The sequence below is a fragment of the Drosophila busckii genome, chromosome 2R, assembly GCF_011750605.1.
Source record: "Drosophila busckii strain San Diego stock center, stock number 13000-0081.31 chromosome 2R, ASM1175060v1, whole genome shotgun sequence".
Lineage (NCBI taxonomy): Eukaryota > Metazoa > Arthropoda > Insecta > Diptera > Drosophilidae > Drosophila > Drosophila busckii.
The window spans coordinates 6,177,017-6,197,384 of record NC_046605.1 but is presented as its reverse complement, the minus strand read 5'-3'; the positions used below and the strand labels follow the sequence as shown (position 1 = coordinate 6,197,384).

At 37.5% G+C, this 20,368-nt stretch overlaps 2 protein-coding genes across 2 annotated transcripts; both read left to right on the top strand.

The window, feature by feature from the left end:
• Nucleotides 1-10,117: 10,117 nt before the first annotated feature.
• On the top strand, nucleotides 10,118-12,754 carry LOC108594791 (CG17999). The gene is made up of 4 exons (XM_033293304.1): nucleotides 10,118-10,525; nucleotides 10,581-10,779; nucleotides 11,614-11,733; nucleotides 11,791-12,754. Exons 1-4 carry the CDS (start codon nucleotides 10,183-10,185, stop codon nucleotides 12,752-12,754), a joined length of 1,626 nt encoding a protein of 541 aa, XP_033149195.1. The 5' UTR covers nucleotides 10,118-10,182.
• Nucleotides 12,755-13,437: 683 nt separating this feature from the next.
• On the top strand, nucleotides 13,438-16,599 carry LOC117134630 (luciferin 4-monooxygenase). The gene is made up of 4 exons (XM_033295084.1): nucleotides 13,438-13,800; nucleotides 13,856-14,048; nucleotides 15,088-15,210; nucleotides 15,263-16,599. The coding sequence occupies exons 1-4, from the start codon at nucleotides 13,449-13,451 to the stop codon at nucleotides 16,236-16,238; spliced, it is 1,644 nt and encodes a 547-aa protein (XP_033150975.1). The 5' UTR covers nucleotides 13,438-13,448; the 3' UTR covers nucleotides 16,239-16,599.
• Nucleotides 16,600-20,368: the final 3,769 nt, after the last annotated feature.

The window sequence follows — 20,368 nt, the reverse complement described above, 5'->3', positions numbered from 1 at the left end:
GGCTTTATAGATAATCAAAAGCGAAAGCTTTCACCTAATGGAAATTTTAAGCGAGTAAATATAAAATAGGTTTTACTACTAAATAGTTCTTAAGTAAATTTTGGCAACCAACAATTGTTTAATGTTGTAATGTTATTGTTAACAAACAGCAAGACAATTTAAAGTGGAATAATTTGATATGTTCGTAAAAATTTGGTTTATTATTTTCTCAGCTGTCTCATTTCCTAACCCTTAATTAATTAATCCACATTATGTCTTAGTCCTTTAACCCTTTCATAGGCGGTAAGACCCTGGGGGTCTGATCAATAGACAAATAAGGTAAATTTCACTAGTTAAGTCGAGCGACGCTACTTAAGTCAATTTTTTAAAGTCCAGCGTGTCTTTTAAATTTATTTTTCACATAACAGCAGGTCCGTTTTTTTTTTAGAATTTTTGTTACTTTTATATAAAAAGAAATGCCCATGAGTAAATCTATACATCAGCAATTGAGCATTGCTAATAAAAAAAATATATTAAATAACTAAATAAATAAAACTGCAATTTGAGTGAATCGTTTAGAATGCAAATAAATATTTGCATTTCTGCTGAATTTATTGCTGGCATGATGACAGCTTACAGCTCAATCCAACGTTTAAGCCAACTCATTTCTTAAAAATTTAAATCTTGCTTGCGCTCAAGACATTTGCAGCTTGAAAATTTTATTAGCAAACTTAAAGCTCGTTGGCATATTTGAGAGCGCTGCGAAATGTAAACATTTGCGCATTAAATAATTTGGTTCATTTGGCGAAAAGGGACTTGAAATGCAGTTTAGCTTGGCATTTTCTCAATTTTTTTACGCAGATTCATTTGCATTTTCTGCAGCGTTTGCTTTGATATTGCAATCTTTCGAAATCTACATTGGTGACATGGGCAAAAGCAAAAGAAAAAGATGACAAACTAAAGAGAGAAAGCAAAAGAAAGGAAACGCAAAAATTGCAGCTCTGCGTCAGTATTTGATTCAACTTTCCAATGCAGGCAATGGGCAAACAAATAAATTTTTTATTTTATTTTTTCGCTTTTCATTTGCAGTGAAATTTTCTTTTAAAATGCTGCTGCTGCTGTGCTTGACGCTTGACTTGTCCTTGGCGGTTACATTACAAAGTTGTTGCCACTGTTGCATGTTGCTGCTGTTGTTGTTGCTGTTGTTGTTGTTGCAATTGCGTTTAGCGATTAATATGCAAAGTATGATATGGAAGCTGCAGTTGAGCTGCGATTTGTTGCGCTCCATTGCCAGAGCTCAATGCGAAAAAAGCGAAGGCAAAGGCAAATATTGAAACGCCAGCCACGTGCCACATGCCGCATGCCGCATGCCACACGCAAAACGAGCTGCCACAAGCACAAATGCAAATACATATTTGCAGTTCATTAAGTTGTCTGCCTGAATTTGTCATCAAAATTGGAATTGTTGCCTCTAATCGCATTATGATTGACTCGCTGCTGCTGCCACACAATGTTGCAATGGCAACAGCAGCTGAAATATATAGTTGTATATGCCCCTATGTTGGGCGCTAGACATTGCATTTCAATTAGGCTTGGGGGCACGCACTCATAAATCAAATAGGCGACAAGTGGCAAACACCTTGGCTGCTTGCCACACAGCTGTGTAAAAAGTAGCTGCCTGCCCCTATAGGTTGCCACGCGTGCCAGGCCAGACCAGGCCACGCGCTCTCTGCGGGCACTTGCCACTTACCTGTTGCAAGTTGCACACACACGTGCTGCAGCTGCAGATCAAAGGGTTTAACTCTTAATCCTGCACTAGGTGCGAACATGCAAAACAGTCTTGCTACACATTCAGTGAAAAATTCAATATAGCCCATAGCCTAGCTCTAGCTATAGCCCTCAGGTCTTAAGCCTTGAGCAGGATGTGTGCCTTTGTTTAGACAAATTAGTCGACGAGCTGCGACTGCTAAGATTTGCCGCTGGCCTAATGTGTGTGCCTGACTGTGCTAATAGGATTGGCCCCGGGCTAGCTTCATTTATGAATGAATGAATGCCTTGCTGTCTATATCTCTTCTAAGCTGGCCTAACTTCCATTGCAAGCAGTTTACTCAACGCGTGTTCCTCTGTTGGCTTTAAAACGCATTTGCATTTGCATTTGAATGCAATTTTAATTATACAATGCTAGCTCTCTCTCCCTCTCTTTCTCTTTCTCTATCTCCTGATCTGTGTGTGGGTGTTTGCAACGTTTGTTTTACTTATGTTTTATGCATGCAACACGGTCAGCATCAAAGGCGTTGCAGCTTCTTTTCTGTAAAGGGGATTTAAATCGCATTTCTGCATTTACTAATTTAAGGAACATTAATTTCATAAGAAATAATATTAAGCGTACATATATTATATATACAAAAATTTCCAAATATAATTTAGCGCTGGATGCAAATTGAATTATTAATAGAAACGCTACATAATTTGTTTATTATATTAATAAAAATATATAATTTTACTAAGAATTCTGTCTTACATTAGTCATATGTTTCAAAGCTAATTTCAAAGCTAATGATTTTTTCTTAAAAGACTTACAGCACTTTAATTTATATTTATTTATTTATTTGTCAACTATGAACAGTCGATGAAAAAAAAAAGAAAATGATTAAAAAAATATTTAAAATTAAATTCAAAAGTATTTAAAAATTAAGTTTTCGTTTTTTTTTTTAATTTGATAAATTAGGGATTGGGAGTGTTAAACATTAATTAAGAAGTAGAAGCTATGGGTTACTTTTGATAGACGAACTAGGATTTATTTTTATATCAAAATCGTAAGCTCTAGGGATTGAATAAATATTTGTCCATGCTAGTGCTTGAATATTAAATAATCATATAAGTATTAAAATATATTTTTATTTATATTTTATTTAACCCCTTTATGCCTACACCTCTGCCACTCAACGGGCTGCTTGGACGCTGCGCGTTAACCGTTACTACTGCTGAGATATTGTGTTATCTTCCGTTGACCTGTTTCCGTTTTGTCCTTTGGCTCCTTTGGCAGCATTGCCTTGCAAATGGATGCAAATTTCCAACACTGATTTCTGGCCATTCAATTGACATACAATTTTCCACTCAGTGCCGGTAAGAACTTGCACTCACCATAAACTTTCTCTCGCTCTCTCTCTCTCTCACTCTCTAGCTGTCGCTTTCTACTGTGCGCTGTGTTTCGCTTTATCGCCACACCTCTAAGTGATTTATTGCTCTTGCTTGCATATGCATATTCATGGCTGGGAGCGGGGAGTGGTAAACGGAAAAATTCATTGAGAAACTGCGAGCGTTAATCAAACGCTAATGAAAGTAAATTCACTAACAGCGCTGCTTTGCATCGACTTAATTTGCAAGCTGAGCTACATTTTATTGCGCTACTCCTTTGCTGTATGTGTGTGTGTGTGTGTGTGGCACATAAAAATAACAGTAAACCTCGCTAATTACATCGAGAACATTTCTGTCGTTCAGCAGCTAGACCTATAGCCAAGCCTTAGCTCAGCTACGGAGCATCAAAGCGCAAAATAAATTGCTTAATGCCAAATACACACACACACACATACATATACATATAATAACATTGTAACTGCCGTTGAGCTGTTACTGGCTGAGTGCAAGTTATAACTCGTTGGTCTAGCAAGGACATGGCGCATATGCAGGCACAAGGACATTCAAGCCAGCGCGCTGGCAACATTGCGGGCAAGGATATGCTGCGACATTTGCGTGAATTTGTTGCACGCCTTGTGCTGCGATAAAAAGTCGCGACAAAAAAAAAGTAAAAACGAGAAAATGCAAATACAACTTGAAATTATTATTCATAACATAAATATATATAGTATAGTGAGAGTGTTGCAAATTTAATATAATAAAACGCTTGCTCTCAGAACTTAAAGCACAAATTTAAATTTACGCAGCTGCTGTAATCAGACCTTTGATAAATCTGCATTGGCAGCTGTTTAATTAAAATCGCGCAAAAGTTGCACATTTGAATTTTTCTGCATTTGCATAATTTATAAAATTTGTGGCGCACTAATGAATTCAAACGACAAAAAGCCAAGAGCAAGAAAACTTGCAGCACAACAAGTTGCAAGTTTAAAGTTTAGCACTCTTCTTCTTCTTTGCTGCTGCTGCTGCTGCTTTTATTTACGTAGCGTAGTATTTTGCAGCTCAGCTGATTAATGATTATTTCGAGGCACTGAATTGGTAGTGCATACAATTGCACTATACTATGCGTATGTGTGTGTGCATATATCTGTGTGTTGGTGCACTTAACACACTCGCGAAAATGGTAAAAAGTTTTGATGCTGCTGCGCTCCAATTGCAAGCTGAACTTTAAATGCGGTTTTTTTGCACGAAATTACTTGGCAAAGCGTAAGTTGAGTCTTCAGTTTTTAGTTGTTTATATTTTTTTTATTCTTTTCTTTCCGAGCTGCTGCCGCTGCCGCTGCTGCTGTGTTAATGTTGCTTGGCGCAGCCATTTATGCCAGGACTGCCTGTGGTTGTTGCAGCTCTGTTTTCATTATTTATACGCACAGTCGGCCCAGCCCCAGTCAGCCAGTTGGCCTGTACCCAGTCTCGGCCTTTTTGCATTGTGACTGCGTTGCGGCTAATAAAAACGCAGCAGCGACGTCGGCTGCAAAACACACAGCAACTGAACAAAACCCAAACACAGCAAACAGCAGAGTTCTATGCTAGTTGACTGGCATGCCAGTGTGGTTACGCATTCTTACTCACTTTTATAGGGTTTATATGCTATTGTTAACTGATCTTTATTATATACGCCACGCTCACTCAATTTTATAGGGTATATATGCTACTGTTAACTGATCTTTATTTAAGCACAGCAGCTTACGCAAGCCGATTGCAGTGGCGGCTGCGCAATAACGATCACGCAGCAAGCTTAAACTGTGGCGGCCGGTCGACTTTGCCTGCGTGCTTGATCGTTAAGCTTCAAATTTAAATTCAAATTTTTCATAGCGCATCAGTTAGTCTTGTTTGCTGCCATTCTTACTAAAGCGTTTTTGTAATTTAGCCCAGCCAATCTTGCAGAATAGCTTTTAGCTTCTTTTGCTGTCTTCCTTTGGCCACAGTTTTTGCTGCCATTCCAATTGCTATTCTATCGTTTCGGTCAAGTTTGCTTAAAGTTTGTCTTCTGGCCAGGCCACGTTGACCAGGCCAGTACACAACAGTAAATGCTATAGACATAGTCGAAGAGCAGAGCAGAGCAGCCAGCGCTGTCGACGCCGAGACAACGTCTATGTTGCAGCAGTGCAGCCAATTGAATTGTTGCTTGCTTTTGCTTTTGTTTATGCAGGCCAAACATAAATTGTATGCGGGCTGTTGTAGCTGTTGAAAAATTAATTTCGTTGTTGTTGCTTTTTTGTGCATTGCCATTCTCCATTTGCCTATTATTATGTACTTTTTGTTGTGTTGTGCAGCTTTTTACGCATTTCACCTGCACACACAGTAGGAAAAAAATTGCATTTGTTTGTTAAATGATTTTTTATTATTTTTATATTTGATATGCGCAAAGTTATGCTTTATTGTTTTATGATTGAGAAATCAGCAAACACAATACACATAGTATAGGGGTAATGTAAAGCTGCAAAAAATGCATATATATAAAATAAACATTGGCGGCAAATGTAAAGGTTTTTTTTTAATTTACGCCAGAGCTTTAAGCATTAAATCTCAATTGCAGCTGAAGGACACACAACTTGCCACATTATTGTGAATGCAATAAAGCATTTATTTCTAGTATGCGCGCGTGTGTGTGTGCCAGTGTGTGTGTGTGTGTGTTTGCACTTGAATTAAGTGTCGACACTCGACTGAGCCACAAAGTATGCAGCGATTAATTAAATTTCAATTTCAATTTGCCCTGCACTTTTGCCGCTCCACAGGCATTGCACACACACATATGTTTTCATCATATAATGAGCAATTATGTCTATAAAACACAAAGGCAAACAAGCGTAAATGGTTGCCACTTGCACACACACACACACATGCACACAGGCGCGGCTGCTAACACCAACAAAAAATAACGTAAAATTGGTGCACTTGTGTGTCGCCATTGCGGATGCTCACACACACATATGTATGTGCTTACAGTCATGTTGGCAGCGCTAACGGTAAAACAAAGAAAGTGCGCTAAATGAACAATTTAATTGTCAGTTAAGAGAGCGCACAAAAACGACGCCCAACAATGTATATTGCTTTTAACTATTGCAGCTAGTGTAAGCACAGTGGTAAAAAAAAGTTTAATTCTTAGCTGATTTAATTAACTGCATTACTCAAAAAAGTTAAGAAAAATAATGCAGCATTTTTTAAACAATGTTAATGCTATTGCTTACACTCTTTAAATTATAAGCAAAACGTTTGTTTATAAAATATTTATTTGCATATTTCTTTTTCCAAGAATTCATATCAAACGTTAAGGAAAATCGTTTTGGTTGCAATTTTTATTATTTTGCAAAATGTCAAATGCACACAGCATTAATATTTCTTGCTCATAGTAAATAAAATAATAAAATATGTTTATATTTATTTCGGTGCAAGAAATTGAATTTAACTTTGAAGGCAAACTGTATAGTATTAATTTTTTGCATGTGCTTTATGCAAACAGCAACCAAAGAGTAAAAAGTTTGTTAAAAATATATTTATTAATATTTTGCTTATACCAAGAATTGCATTCAAATTGGAATTGCTTAAAGCAATTTGTTTTATACTATTTTAAAATATGTCAAATGCAAATGCTGCAAAAAATAATTTAAATAAAATATGCTTATATTTTTGTTTCTGTTTCAAGGAAACGCATTTCAATTTGAAGACTGTAGCGTGTTAATTTTTTAACAATTTTAAGCGCATGCAAAAAATTTATTAATAAAATATTTATATAAATATATGGCTGATTCAAAGAATTGGCAGCAATGTAAAGTGCTAAAGTTAAATGAATTCACGCCACAGTGCGTTGCATGTATGTAACTATATATGTGTATGTGTGTGTGTGTTTTCTCATATTTGCCAACAAACCTGGTGTTAAGTTAGCGTAACTTTTGCGTATGATTGTTATTTCAGCCAAGTGCTGCAGCTAGGCGCTAAAAGTTCCAATTACCTTTTGGCAGTTGCGACTACAATTGCAACTGCCTACCAAAACCATAGACAGTTTAGCTACTGTTAGCTGTTACTGCTAACGTTTTAGCCAGCTGTGCGGAATTTTGTAATTAAAATTTAGCCAGCAGTTGGCATTATGACAAGTTAAAGGCGCAAATTAAATGCGTTTTATATGCCAACTGGGATTTTAGCCTAACACTTGTGCTTGTGTGTGCGTGTGTGTGTGTGTGTGTGTGTTTGCTACATTAACAGTTAGTATAAATTCCTTGGGGTTAAGTGCACAAAAAGCTGAAAATCAAATATGTAATTGGTTTTGTGGTTGCACAGCTTGAAAGTTTAAGCTGCCGTTGCTGCTTCGGCTGCTGCTGTGGCACTAAGGCGCTCTAATTAATTGTTAATTGCTCATTTGAACGGATTATTAGTCTTGTTGCGATTTGTAATCCCCGCCTAAAACACATAATTGCTATGAATTATTAAATCGCCTGCATGCTGGCCTGGCCTAATCACACTTCACTTGTGTGTGTGTGTGTGTGTGTGTGTGTTGCAAGCAGCTTGATGCAATACAAATGAATTGCATGCCCCACAAGGCACGTTTGCTCAATTAGTAATAAACAATGCTGCACAGGCTATTGATTTGTCACTTCAATTGCTTAAATAGCAAAGCAAAAACTAACTTTAGTTATAGTTTTAAGTGCCTGAGTGTGCAGTTTGCTCACTTCAGCCAATGCAGCAAATTCAATTAAAACATAATTTCAATTAAATACAGCTAAATTAACCACAAAAACCAACGGTCATTAAAGCCAGCCACCCTCTAACATTTGAAATTCATTAACACTTCAAAGTTTGTGCCGGGGCAAGAAAATAAAAAACAGAATGCGAGAGAGAAAGCAAACCGCACAACAACACTTGAGGCGCTCGTTAATTTGTTAGATGAACAACAAGATGCCGACGACGACGACGACTAGAGCCTTATCTAACTTGTAGCCCCAGCAGCATATCCGCGTTCTGCTCAACAGAGAAATTCCATGCCCTGCGGCCCAAAGACAAACAATAAATATGCGCGACGAGCGGAGAGCGGGAGTGACGCAGCCGGAAACAACTATTGTTCCGGAAAAGTATTCCCGCTAGTTACGCGCGCGTGCAAAAAGCAGCAGCAAAAAAATAGTAGTAAAAAAAACCGAGCAGCAAGCAAAAATGATTTTGCACAAACTTTTCTGTTAGTCAATCATTTTAATTAAGTAATTTTTTTTTTTTCGCCTACTTGTCGTAAAAGTTTTAATAGCAGCTGAGCCCACAGCGCGCGGTCAACGGGGCCAGCAAACAGTTGCAGGACTCGCAGCCCAGACCAGTCGGCGTGGAGTTGACAACATATTGCGCCCGCGGCGGCAACTGGCATGAGGCTGTAGAGTTTGTTACCAAAAAGGCGCGGCTGTAACTGCATTTGCGGTTAATTATAATGTTGAGCCTGATTACATTTGCCAACAGCGCAAGCGACAGCGACAGAGAGAGAGAGAGCGAGCGACAGTTCGCTCTGTTGTAATTGCTGAGATTTGAAGTTGTTGTTGAGCCAATATCAAACTTGTTTAGCTCAGCAGTTTGCTTGTTAATTAATTAACGTTTTTGTTGCTTTTATTTAAACTATATCAATAAATGCATTGTACATTGCTTTTGCCTGCTTCAACTTCCAACTTGACACACACACAACTTACAAACTGCTAACGACAGGTAGCAAGCACGCCCAACGCCAGCCCACCCCCACCCCACTCAGTTAGTTTACAAGTTGTGTGGGGTGCGCTGCCTGTGTGCGCCTTTTGCATTTTAAGTTTGTGACTAGGACTCTCTGTACGATGTCCTGAAGCCTTACGCTTGATTTCCTAACTAAGCACGCAAATGAAGCGTGTACGCATCAAGGATGCAGCTCGACTATCTGTCTCTACCGCTCTCCCTATCCTGTCTCTCTCTGTCTCTGTTGCTGCATTGGCAAGTCCTGTGGCAAGCGTCCTATGTCAACCGCACAGCAGCGAGTCCTGAGCCCAGTCGACCCAAAGCCATGAGATCAAACTGTGTTTAATCGTTAAAATTATGCAATCGCTAAAGCTGCACAGTGTGTCGAGTTGCTGCAATAATGAAATGAAATAAAATAAAGCAACAGCTTTTAAAATTTTATTGCTAGAAATCTGAAAAAAAATTAAATTAATGAAGTGAAATAAAATAAAGCTACGAGCTTGTAAATTATTATGGGTAAAAATCGGAATAAAATTAAGTTATGGGAATTTGAATAGAGAGCTTAACATATTATAACTTAGCAAATATAAAACAAATGCTCAATTGTTTTACAATTTAATTCGCCTCTAAGATGTTCAAAATTATATTTTTTTATCTTTTTAAACTTTTCTTGCTCACAAATATTTTTCTTTTTAAATAATAAATAAGAATGGTATTAAAAGCAACTGTGAAAAGTAAAAAGCGTTAATTATATGCGATTGAATTTTAATTGGTGCAGTCAGAAATTTCTAGAAATTTCTTAACTCTTTCTATTTATACTAAAGTTTAAATAAATAGTCAGAGAACAACCCAAACAAATAAACAATTTTGAATGCATTATAAAAATGCATAATAAAATAAATAAATTAAGAATGCATTAAATTTTGCTTACAACTATTTCAGCTGTTAATTAAAAAATTCAAGCTCTAGGTCTAATAAATCTTTTAATAATATATTTGTATATTACAAATAAACAATTTTAAAACCATTATAAATGCGAAATTTATATTGAATTACTATAATAAGTTAAAATAAATTAAGAATACATTAAATTTTGTTTACAGCTCAATTCTAATATTTATGATACTCCAATTTGCAAGCTCTAAATCTAATAAATCTATTAATAATATATTTGTATTATATGTCAATAATTTAGCTGTTGTCGTAGCTACTGAAACAATTGCAAGCGTGTTTAAACAATTAACAGTTTTTAGTTAAAGCTACGCGACTGAAGGCTGATCTCGGCTATATATAGACCAGCAGCTATAGCTTGATTAGTTTTAGTTAGTGCGTGCTATGGCGGCGACAACATACGATAGCATTGAAAAGATCTGGTCGGGTCCCAAAGACAAGGAGTACTATGGACCCGACATGACCTTGGGCGAGGTGGCGCTGCTCATACTCAAGCTGCATGCGGATAAAGTAATGCAGGTATTTGATCCGACAGGTGAGCAACTCACAGGTGCGCAGCTCTATGAGCAGAGTCGGCGTCTGGCGCATGCTTTTCAGCACTTGAAGCTGCAACGTGGCGATGTCGTGGGCATCTCAGCTACGAACACAACTTATCTAACCGAGGTGGTCATAGCAGCGCTGCTAAGCGGCACGCCCATTAATCCATTGCATCCAGAGTTTGACAAAGGTAAGTCTAAAGATTTAAGCTTAGCTCAGTTTGTTGCTTAAGTTGCGCATTCCAGAAACTGTCGCCTATATGTACGAGCTGACCAAGCCGAAAGTTATATTCTGCGATGTGGCCAACTATGAAATACTAGCAGCAGTTAAGCAAAGTCTTAAATTTAAAACGGAGTTAATACTGCTGAGTGGCAGTTTGTCAGCGGTGCGGAATATTGAAGATCTGCTGAAGCTGGGGGAGATTGACTATGATCCAAAGACGCTGTAGGTACCATAAACAAAAATTATGTTAAATTAAGTCACATTTCTTTTAAATAGTAAGAATATAAGCAAATAGCAACACACTTAATGTAAATTAATATGAATATAAAACTAGTTTATTTATTTAAGCATGGTAATATAATTTTCTAAATTTTTAAACAGCATTCTGAATTAAAGTAAATTCATTAAATATTTTAAAATGTAAATAAATATTATAGCGCTCGTTCTGAATGAAAATAAATTTATAATATATTTTTCATAATTTTTAATAAGTTTTAAATAAAAAACGAGCGCTATACGTTCTGAATTAAAATAAATTTATTAAATATTTTTTTCAGTAAAGTTTATTTATCTAAAACTGAAAATATATGAACTCACATTTTTGTTTAGTTATAAAGTGTTGTAATAGGGATAATGAAAATAGTAGCCATCATTTAAATATATTTTCTAGTTTATGTGCTTACTTAAATAATCTTATACATATTAACACGTAATTTTTTTAAAATATTAAAAATTGTTTAACTTTTGCTAAAAGTGATTACTATAGTTTGATAAAAGTAAAAGTAAAATCATAGCTCAGTCTTCAACTTGAAATTAATGTAAATTAGCATAAATAATTTTTCTTCTCTCATATGCTCACATAAATATTATTATTCTTCTTCTTGACCTACCATACTTAGGTGCTTACTTAAATAATCTCTTAGAAGTCGTAAATTCGATAGAAGTAAAAGTTTAACCATCCCTCAACTTCAATTTGAAATTAACGTTAATTAGTATAAATATTTTTTTCTTACCCCCATGTGCTTACTTGCATATTCTTCTTCTTCTTCTTGTCAGCTTTGCCTGCCCGCATATGAGTGGCGATGATACCGCGTTTATCATTAGCTCCTCAGGCGTGACTGGTTTGCCCAAAGGCGTCACCCGCTCGCATCGCAGTCTGCTGAGCAATACCAAAATGTAAGTTAGCAAGCAACTTAAGCTGAACCCTACTAAACTCCCAAATAACTCCCCTAGACCCTGTTTGTTTGGCTCGCAGTCTGTGCTGTTCTGCTATAGTCCGCTCTACTGGATTTCGTGCATTTTCACGCTGCTCGCCTCGCTGGTGAATGGCTGCAAGCGCATTATAACCAATCGTGCCTACAATGTGGATTACTTTGTGGAGCTGCTGGCGCGGCATGGAGTAACCTTTGTGCTCACCGTGCCACATCATATGGCGCTGCTGGCAAAGTCGCAACGCTCGGACTTGCAGCAACAGCTGCAGGCGGTGCAATCTTTTGTGTGCAGCGGCTCGAAGCTGCCGCTGAGCATTTGGCGTCAGCTCGTTGACTTGCTGGGCAGCCAGCGCTTTCAGGTGCTCTACGGGCTGTCCGAGGTGGGTGGCGTAAGCAAAAATGTGGGCGCTCCGCTGGGCTGTGAGGGCAAACTGCTGCGCAATGTGCAGGTGCGCATATTGAGTGAGCAGGGCGAAGCTTTGGGGCCCAATCAAACAGGACATATTAACATACGCCTCAAGCTGCGTTGGGGCGGCTACTACCGCCAGCCGCTGGACACTCAAGCTGCCGTCAGCTCATCCGAGGCTGGGCAGTGGCTGCTCACTGGCGATCATGGCTACTTCGATGATGCGGGCAATTTACACTACCAAACACGCAATTCGGATGTGTTTAGATCCAATAATTTTCACATATGTCCCAAGCAAATAGAGGATGTGATTCTGCAGCTGCCTGGAGTGCATGAAGTGGGCGTTTTTGCTCTGCCCGATGATATATCCACCAATCTTACTGCCTGCGCTGTGGTGCGTGAAGCGAATGCGGCGGGTGCGGCGCTTACAACGGATTTGATTAGCGCTACGGTCAAGCAGCATTTGGGCGAAGCTTTTCATCTGCACGGTGGCGTATACTTTATGCATAAACTGCCCAAAACCACCAACAATAAAATACAACGCAGACGCATTTTGGCTGAGCTTAAGCAAAAGTTTTAATTTTTATATTTTTTCAAATTTTAATAAACATTTCATTAACAAAATGTTAGTTGTTAATTGTTGTCAAAACAAATTTACACAAATTTAACACTAATAAAAATGCATATCTTATAAAAATGATATTTTTTATATAATTTTTATTTTCATTATTTTAATTGTTTTAAAATTATTTCCGAGCATAAAAATACAAATAATGCGACACAATAAATTACTAAATATGTATAGAAAATATTTATATTTTTTTTTCATAATTTATATTTTTACATTTTAAAATAATAACAATTTAGAAATCAATATATTGGTTACTTAGCATTTTTTAAAAGCCTGCAGTTTACTTCAAATTTTTTGCACTAATAAATTTAAAAATATTTTATGAATATTTTTGTTCTAATATTTTGTTAACAGTGCCTTAAGCTAATTAGAACAGCACAGTCATTACCAGAGTTAAGCTTAAGCTAATTGTCCGCTTCGAATTAACAAGTCAAGCATATATTCTAATTATTTAAACAAAAACAAGCGACTGGGGACGACACTTTGACGTTGCATCGATTCGGTCGTCAGCTTGTCTGGCAACGTGTTTAAGCAATTAACAAGTGGCCATAAGCTTTACTGCTGTTTCCCAGTTAGTGTCTATAAAAACGCTTTTGTGACGCTCTAAAACATTTAGTTTAATAGCGTGCTTCGCTTACGAACGATGAGCGCTAATTGTGCAGTGCACTATGAAGCTGCCACACGCACCTGGTGCGGCCCACGTGGCAAAGAGTTCTACGGACCCGAAATGACGCTAGGTGAAGTGACCATGCGCGTGTTGAATCTGAATGCGCAGCAAGTGTTGCAAGTTTGCGATCTAACGGGCGTGCAACTAACAGGCGCGCAGCTAGCGCAACAGTCGCTCAGCTTGCAACAAGCGATCAGACGCTTAGGTCTGCAGTTCGGTGATGTTGTTGGCATCTGCGCAGGGAATTCTACTTACCTCACAGCTGTTGTCATTGCAGCTTTGCTTTGCGGCACGCCCATTAATCCACTGCATCCAGAATTCGATGAGGGTAAGTCTGTGTAAGTTGCTGGATCTATTTAATTTAATTAAATTCACATTTGCAGCTACGATCAAGTATATGTTTGATATAACTACGCCCAAGCTTATATTTTGCGATGTGGAAAACTTTGCAACAATTGAAGCTGTTAACAAGCAATTGGCTGATCCGGCTTTGATATATTTGGTCAATGGACAGCTCGAAGGAGTCTGTAATGTTAGCCAGCTTTTGGAGCAGGATAATAACATAAATATAGCTGCGTAAGTAGGAATACGAATACTGTTATCTTGACTTAGATAACTAAGTGTACTATGAGCTCTTAGACTCTGTATAAATGATTCTACTGTAGTTTGATAGTTTCAGTGGTATATATAAGGTATTGCAGCAAATTCTCAGCAAAAAAGTACAGGAAATAGATAATAAAATTTTTTAACGAATTAATTTTATTTTAACTACCCTCAAAATTCAGAATGAGCAGCTCAGTTGTTACACATATTTGTTAAAAACAATAGCTGAGCATATTTAATATAAAAGCATTTAAAATATGCCAAACGTTTGTTGAAACTTTGCTATGCAAATGAATTTCCATGTATTGAGCAGCAGACTAAGAAAAAAGTTTGACAGTCAGCGATCACGTGTTAAGCGATAAGCCTGCGACCGACGCTATGACGACTGACTAGCTTGAGCACTAGTAATAAACTAAAACAGTCGCCTAGCTAAGGCCGAAGCTTACGCATAATACGAAGCTTGTTGGTCGCTGCCTTAGCAGAGAGCCGAAGCGCTCGCTCAAGTGCTGCCTGGGTCGCTGCCTAAGCTACTGACGCTGCTGAGCATGAGAGAAAGAGTCCGTTAGAAAGAGCGTAGGCATGCTAGAATAATATAAGGTAACGGATTGTGCTCTTGGGTTCATCAGATTCGTCTTCATTTTTGTTGCTTGCTCGCTCTGGCCCTTTCCGTTTTATACACGATGTGAGCGAGAGCGACTGAAGCTAAGTAGCCGCAACAATCAAAACAAAGAGCGCAAACCGCTACTTTATATTATTGTATTATGATCTCAGGCAGGTACTAAGAGAGAGTCGCAAAGAGCAAGGGCTGCCTAATCAATTTGACTAAGTTAAGCTTAAAATTGAATGCTGATTGTTTGCTTAATGTTAAATATTATCAATTAAATTATTATTTGTAAAATAGCCATATGATATAAAATGTTTTGAATTAATTATTATTACAATTGCAAATCAATGCGGTATTAACATATTCGAGTTTATTCAAAATATGTTATTCAATAATAAATCTTTGCAGCTACGTGCCCTGCCCTGGTTTTGATGGCGATCACACTGCCTTCATAATTTGCTCCTCAGGCACTACAGGAATGCCCAAGGGTGTGACTCGCTCACATCGCAGTCTAATCTGCAATTGCAAAAAGTAAGCAACTGCTCTCTTCTACACACTCGCTCAACTCTCTCTCTCTTTGCAGTCCCAATTTACACACACGCGACTCTGTGCTCTTCAGCTTTAGTCCGCTTTACTGGATCTCTGGCACTTATGTGCTGCTCAGCTCCTTGCTCAATGGCTGCAAACGCATAATCAGCAGTCGCGCCTATAGCGTGGACTATCTGCTGCAATTGGTCGCCAAGCATGAGGTGAGCTTTCTCTTCTTGGCATCGCATCAGATAGCGCTGCTCGCGCAGCATCAAAGCGACGCGGCATCGCTTAGAGCTCAATTGAGCTCGGTGCGCGTTTTAATTGGCGCCGGCTCCAAGGTCTGCAAGGCTGTCTGCAGGCGCATGTACGAGCTCATAGGCAATATGCGTTTCATGCTGGGCTATGGCATGTCCGAGGTGGGTGGCATTAGCAAAAACCTTGGCGGTCCTCTGGGCAGCGAGGGCAAAGTTATGCGCAATGTCGAGCTGCGTGTGCTGGACAAGCTGCGTATGCCCTTGGGCATCAATGAAATGGGCATAATCTATGTGCACCTGCGCTACAAATGGGCGGGCTACTATCGCAATCCGGAGGCCACGACACGTGCGCTGAGTGCCGATGGCGCTTGGCTGCGCACTGGGGATGTTGGTTATCTGGATAGCGAGGGCAATCTTTATATACAAACGCGTGATATTGATGTCTTCAAGTCGAACAATTTTCAAATATATCCCGAGCAGATCGAGGAGTTTGTGCTGCGTCTGCCGGGCGTAAGTGAAGCCTGCATATTTGGACTGCCTCATGAAATCTCCAGCAATTTGACTGCCTGTGCTGTGGTGCGCTCAGCGGATGTGGCGGGTGAGCAACTGCAGCCAGATCAAGTTAGAAACATTGTCGCTCGTCATCTAAGTGCGGCGTATCACATAAGTGGAGGCGTCTATTTTATGTGTGAATTTCCCAAGACTTCCAATGATAAGCTGCAGCGACGCAAGGTGCCAGCATTAATCCAAGAACTGGGATTAGTAGCACTTTAATTTAATAACTATTGGGGCTACGTTCACAGGAAGCAGCAGCATTTTTAATATATTTATTAGCATATTTCATTAAATGAATGAATTTATTTGTTGGCGATTTTATTACGAATGAAAAAGCGTATCATAAAGTTGAGCAACAGCCACAACAGCGCAGCAAATCCATAAGCTATATATATTCTTGATCAGCAAGTCAAGCTGAGTCGATTGAGCCATTTCCGTCTGTCTGTCTGTTTCAGCTTAGAGACTTTAAGTATATCAAACTGTTGGCTGCGCCTAACTTTTAATGCTTTCTTATTTATCAAAATAAAACAATAACGATACAAAATAGTAAAGGGCGATATGTCTTGCTATAGCTTAGATATTTATAAAATAAACAGATAAATAAATACATTTTTTTGGTATTTAAAATGTGTAAACTTGTATTTAATTTTATTAATATATTTTATTAATACTTAAAAACCAAATTCACTACAGGATCTACTACTTAATAGAGAGCGAGGCAGTGCAGAATTGAGGCTGCGCTTTCTTCTGTTTGGAATTACCCTTCAGATCATCGGGAATTTGTCTATCAAAATGTAATCCAATCCAATCTAATCCTCTAGCAAGAGCTTCTGACATGGGTGTAGTCAGCATGTAATTTAGGGTTAATTTAGTTCATAATCACTGCTTAATATATTTTTTATACACTGACATTTTTTTTAATATTTTTCTCTTCGTTTTTTCTAACCTTCCAATTATTTATTATTATTTTAACTGCAATTTTATTTTGGTATTAACAGGAACTTTGCTGCTACGCCCTTAATTACTATTTGGCTACTAAGCTAGTAACTCAATTGGCAACCAATGCACTCACTCACTTAAGTGCTTATCAAAACTGTAAACTTAAGCTACATTTCAGCAAATTAACATAAGCTACAGACCACTGTGCGGTGCAGGGGCAAGACACTCGGGCAACTAATGCAAGAGATTCAATGAATTTTAATCGAGATTGAAATTGTAAATGCAATGTACTCACACACACACACACACACATAGAGACATGAACAGGCACAGCTTGGCTATAAAGGCTTTAGCTGGCCAGAGCCGAGGAGTCTAAATGGAAAATGGTCCTGGGCATTGGCAGTGGGAATTACTGAATGAGTTTCTATATATGCGTCTACTAGGATATGTTGGCTGTTGTGCCAATGACAAGCAATTTGTTATTTGTGGCTGCGGGAAAAAGAAGAAAGACAGCGGGGCACATAAAATGAATTGGGAAATTAAAATTGCAATATGCCATACATATTTTATTGGAAACTGGAACATTTTGAGGTTAACATTTGAACGTTTGGACATTTGACAAATGCCAAATGAAAAGCAGCAAAACACGTTTCAATTTGCGTAAAGTTGTAGTCCACAGTGACTAACTAACAACTAGTCGACAGACAGAGCGAGATAGCAATAGAGTGTGTGTGTGTGTGTGTGAGCTAAGCTCTGGGCCAATATGCTCTGTGGCCATTGTGCAACTAATGCGGATTATCCTTTGGGATTTTGCAAACTGCAACCGAAGGTGTAAATTTGTCTGCTCGGGATTTGCATAGCCAATGAATGAGTTGTCCAACTGAATGAGTTGAGTTACAACTCGAAACAGTTGCCTGCAGGCTCAAGCCTAAGCTGCAAACATATCCTTTACCTTTTAACTACATTTACATTTACTTTTAATCTACACACAGCAAATTCCAGTCTTTGTTGCTATCTCAAGCAAAAATAGTTTTTCTTTATATTTATTTTTTTCCTTTTTGCGGTTGCCTGCATAACATGCTCAAATTTTTTTGTGCTTTTGTTTGGCCTAACAATTTTATTAAATCTTATTGTTGATTGCAAAACACAAATTGTTATGCAATTTGCCCCACCCCCCTAACAAATTTTTTGGCTTTTGTGCAGACAAAATGCAATGCAATCGTTTGTTAAATGCAATTTTTGAATTTGCATTTTTCGACAATATTTCTTCCTTGTTCTTTTTCTTTCTCTTTCACTTGTTTTGGCCTTTGTCATAACATCTGAAATATCAGCATGTTGCTTTATTTTTAAATAAATACCTATCAATGCAAAATAGTTTAAATGCTGTAGCAAACCAAAAAAAAAGGGAATTTTAATAAATATTTGTAAGCAATCTAAGCATGAATTTAGCATTTGAAGTAATGTAAGCACAAAAGTTATAAAGCGAATTTAGAATAAACATTTTTCAACAATATTTCTATCTTTTTTTTATTTGACAGAAATATGAAATAAATAAATAAATTAAATGATAGATGCAACAATTGTATAAATTTTGTTGCAGCGAACGTTAAATTTAAATAAATATTTATACATAATTTAACATTTGAATTAATTCAAGCGCAAATGTTATAAGAGCCAAAGCCTAAAATCAATTTAAGCTGCTGATTAATTTTTGTCAATATATTTTACTACTTTCTGCATTGTTGTTAAATAAATATTTAGACTCACAGTAAAAATACAATTCAAATACAAATTGCAATAAATATTTGTTAATAACTAAGCGCTTAAGTTTAAAAATAAATGCAAGCATAAAAGTTATTATTGCCATATTTGAAACTTAATTAAAAGAATTTTTTAGTTCTATTATTTTTCTATGCTAATTTAAACTCAAATTCGCTGTCGACAAAATGCCAACTGTGCGTTTAAAATATTTAATTCAAGATCTTAGTTCATCTTAAACTATTTTCGAACATTGCCAGCAATTCATAATGTCGAATTCGAATTCGAATTAAGCTTCTATTCAAACTATGCGCTTTAAATATTAAATTCAATATCTTAGTGCATCTTAAACTTTTTTCGAACATTGCTAATAATTTATACTATCGAATTCGAACTCGAATTATGCTTATAACTTATTAGCTGCCTTATTAAGTAAAATATATATTTATATATAAATAATGGTCGGTTTAAGACTTCCAATATACAAGTTAATCAAATATAAAACAAAAACTTAATTTATAAATACATTTATAATTTTAAATATTTTTTGATATTTTTTGTTCTTCATATTTCCATTGACTTTTCATAGTTGACATTAAATAAATAAATAAAATAAAATAATAAGAAAATTTTTAAGCTCCAACTGTTACAAAAATTAAGCAAGTAAGCCATAAGCTAGTATTATTTACTTATTTTCTTAAACTTTTAGTTATGCAAAATGCTTAAAGTCAAACAATGGATATTTTCAACTCATAAATCTAGCAACAAAAGCTAAAGGGAAATTAACAAACAAAACTTATGTTTTATGCAAAACTCTTAAAGCCTGCAGTCGAAGGATATCCGCAACATATGAAACATGTTAGCAACAACAATGTAACAAGCTTGTGGCTGTACTTATAAAAACACAAAAACCACAATAGCAACAATAAACAAACAAAAACAAAATACGGACAGTCTATCAAGCAAACCCTACAGAATTTTTATGAACAAGCAGCCTTTTGATAATTAAACAAGCATAATTTTGTGCTAGGGTTGTTAGCGCTAAGAGAGAGTGAGAGAGAGAGGGAGAGCATGTTCCCGCATGTCCCAGCTGAACACATGTCCTATCGTGCGTGTCCTGCGCCGACGCGACTGCGAGCGCGGCACATCTGCCGTGCGTTGATTTCGAAATGAAATTACAATTCGAGTCGAGTTGAGTTGAGTTGAGTCGTTAGGGTTGCAACTATAACAGACCGTTACTTTTAGCTAACCAGTCGCTTATCAATGCGCATAGTTGAGCAGCTGAGCGCTGAGCGTTGAGCGTATGTCCAAGCGCTGTCTCCAAACATGTCCCGACGCCTGGGAGTACAACATGTGGCAAGGCCGTGTGCACAGCTGATACATTTTTCAGTTCTAGCCACCCACTCGTCCTCGCACCCACTCATGTGTCCATGTGTGTGTGTTGCCTATGTGACCCACTTTGTGTCCACTGTGTGTTCTGTGTTCAGCTCTCGGCCACATTCAAATCAACTTCAAGCTCATGCAATTTTAATGCCAAAACCAAAACACACTTGGACACAGCTGCTAACGGCTTTTTGTATTGCAGCTGACTTGTGTATGTGTGGGTCTGACACGCCCACTTGCCACACCACAGCCTCAAAAGCAAAGGTGCG

Excerpts from the sequence above, each read along its gene's own strand:
- LOC117134630 (XM_033295084.1), top strand. The coding sequence starts at position 13,449 with ATGAGCGCTAATTGTGCAGTGCACTATGAAGCTGCCACACGCACCTGG. Across the intron at positions 13,801-13,855 it reads GCATCCAGAATTCGATGAGG|CTACGATCAAGTATATGTTT; the intron begins GTAAGTCTGTGT and ends TCACATTTGCAG. Across the intron at positions 15,211-15,262 it reads CTAATCTGCAATTGCAAAAA|TCCCAATTTACACACACGCG; the intron begins GTAAGCAACTGC and ends CTCTCTTTGCAG.
- LOC108594791 (XM_033293304.1), top strand. The coding sequence starts at position 10,183 with ATGGCGGCGACAACATACGATAGCATTGAAAAGATCTGGTCGGGTCCC. Across the intron at positions 10,780-11,613 it reads GACTATGATCCAAAGACGCT|CTTTGCCTGCCCGCATATGA; the intron begins GTAGGTACCATA and ends TCTTCTTGTCAG. Across the intron at positions 11,734-11,790 it reads CTGCTGAGCAATACCAAAAT|ACCCTGTTTGTTTGGCTCGC; the intron begins GTAAGTTAGCAA and ends TAACTCCCCTAG.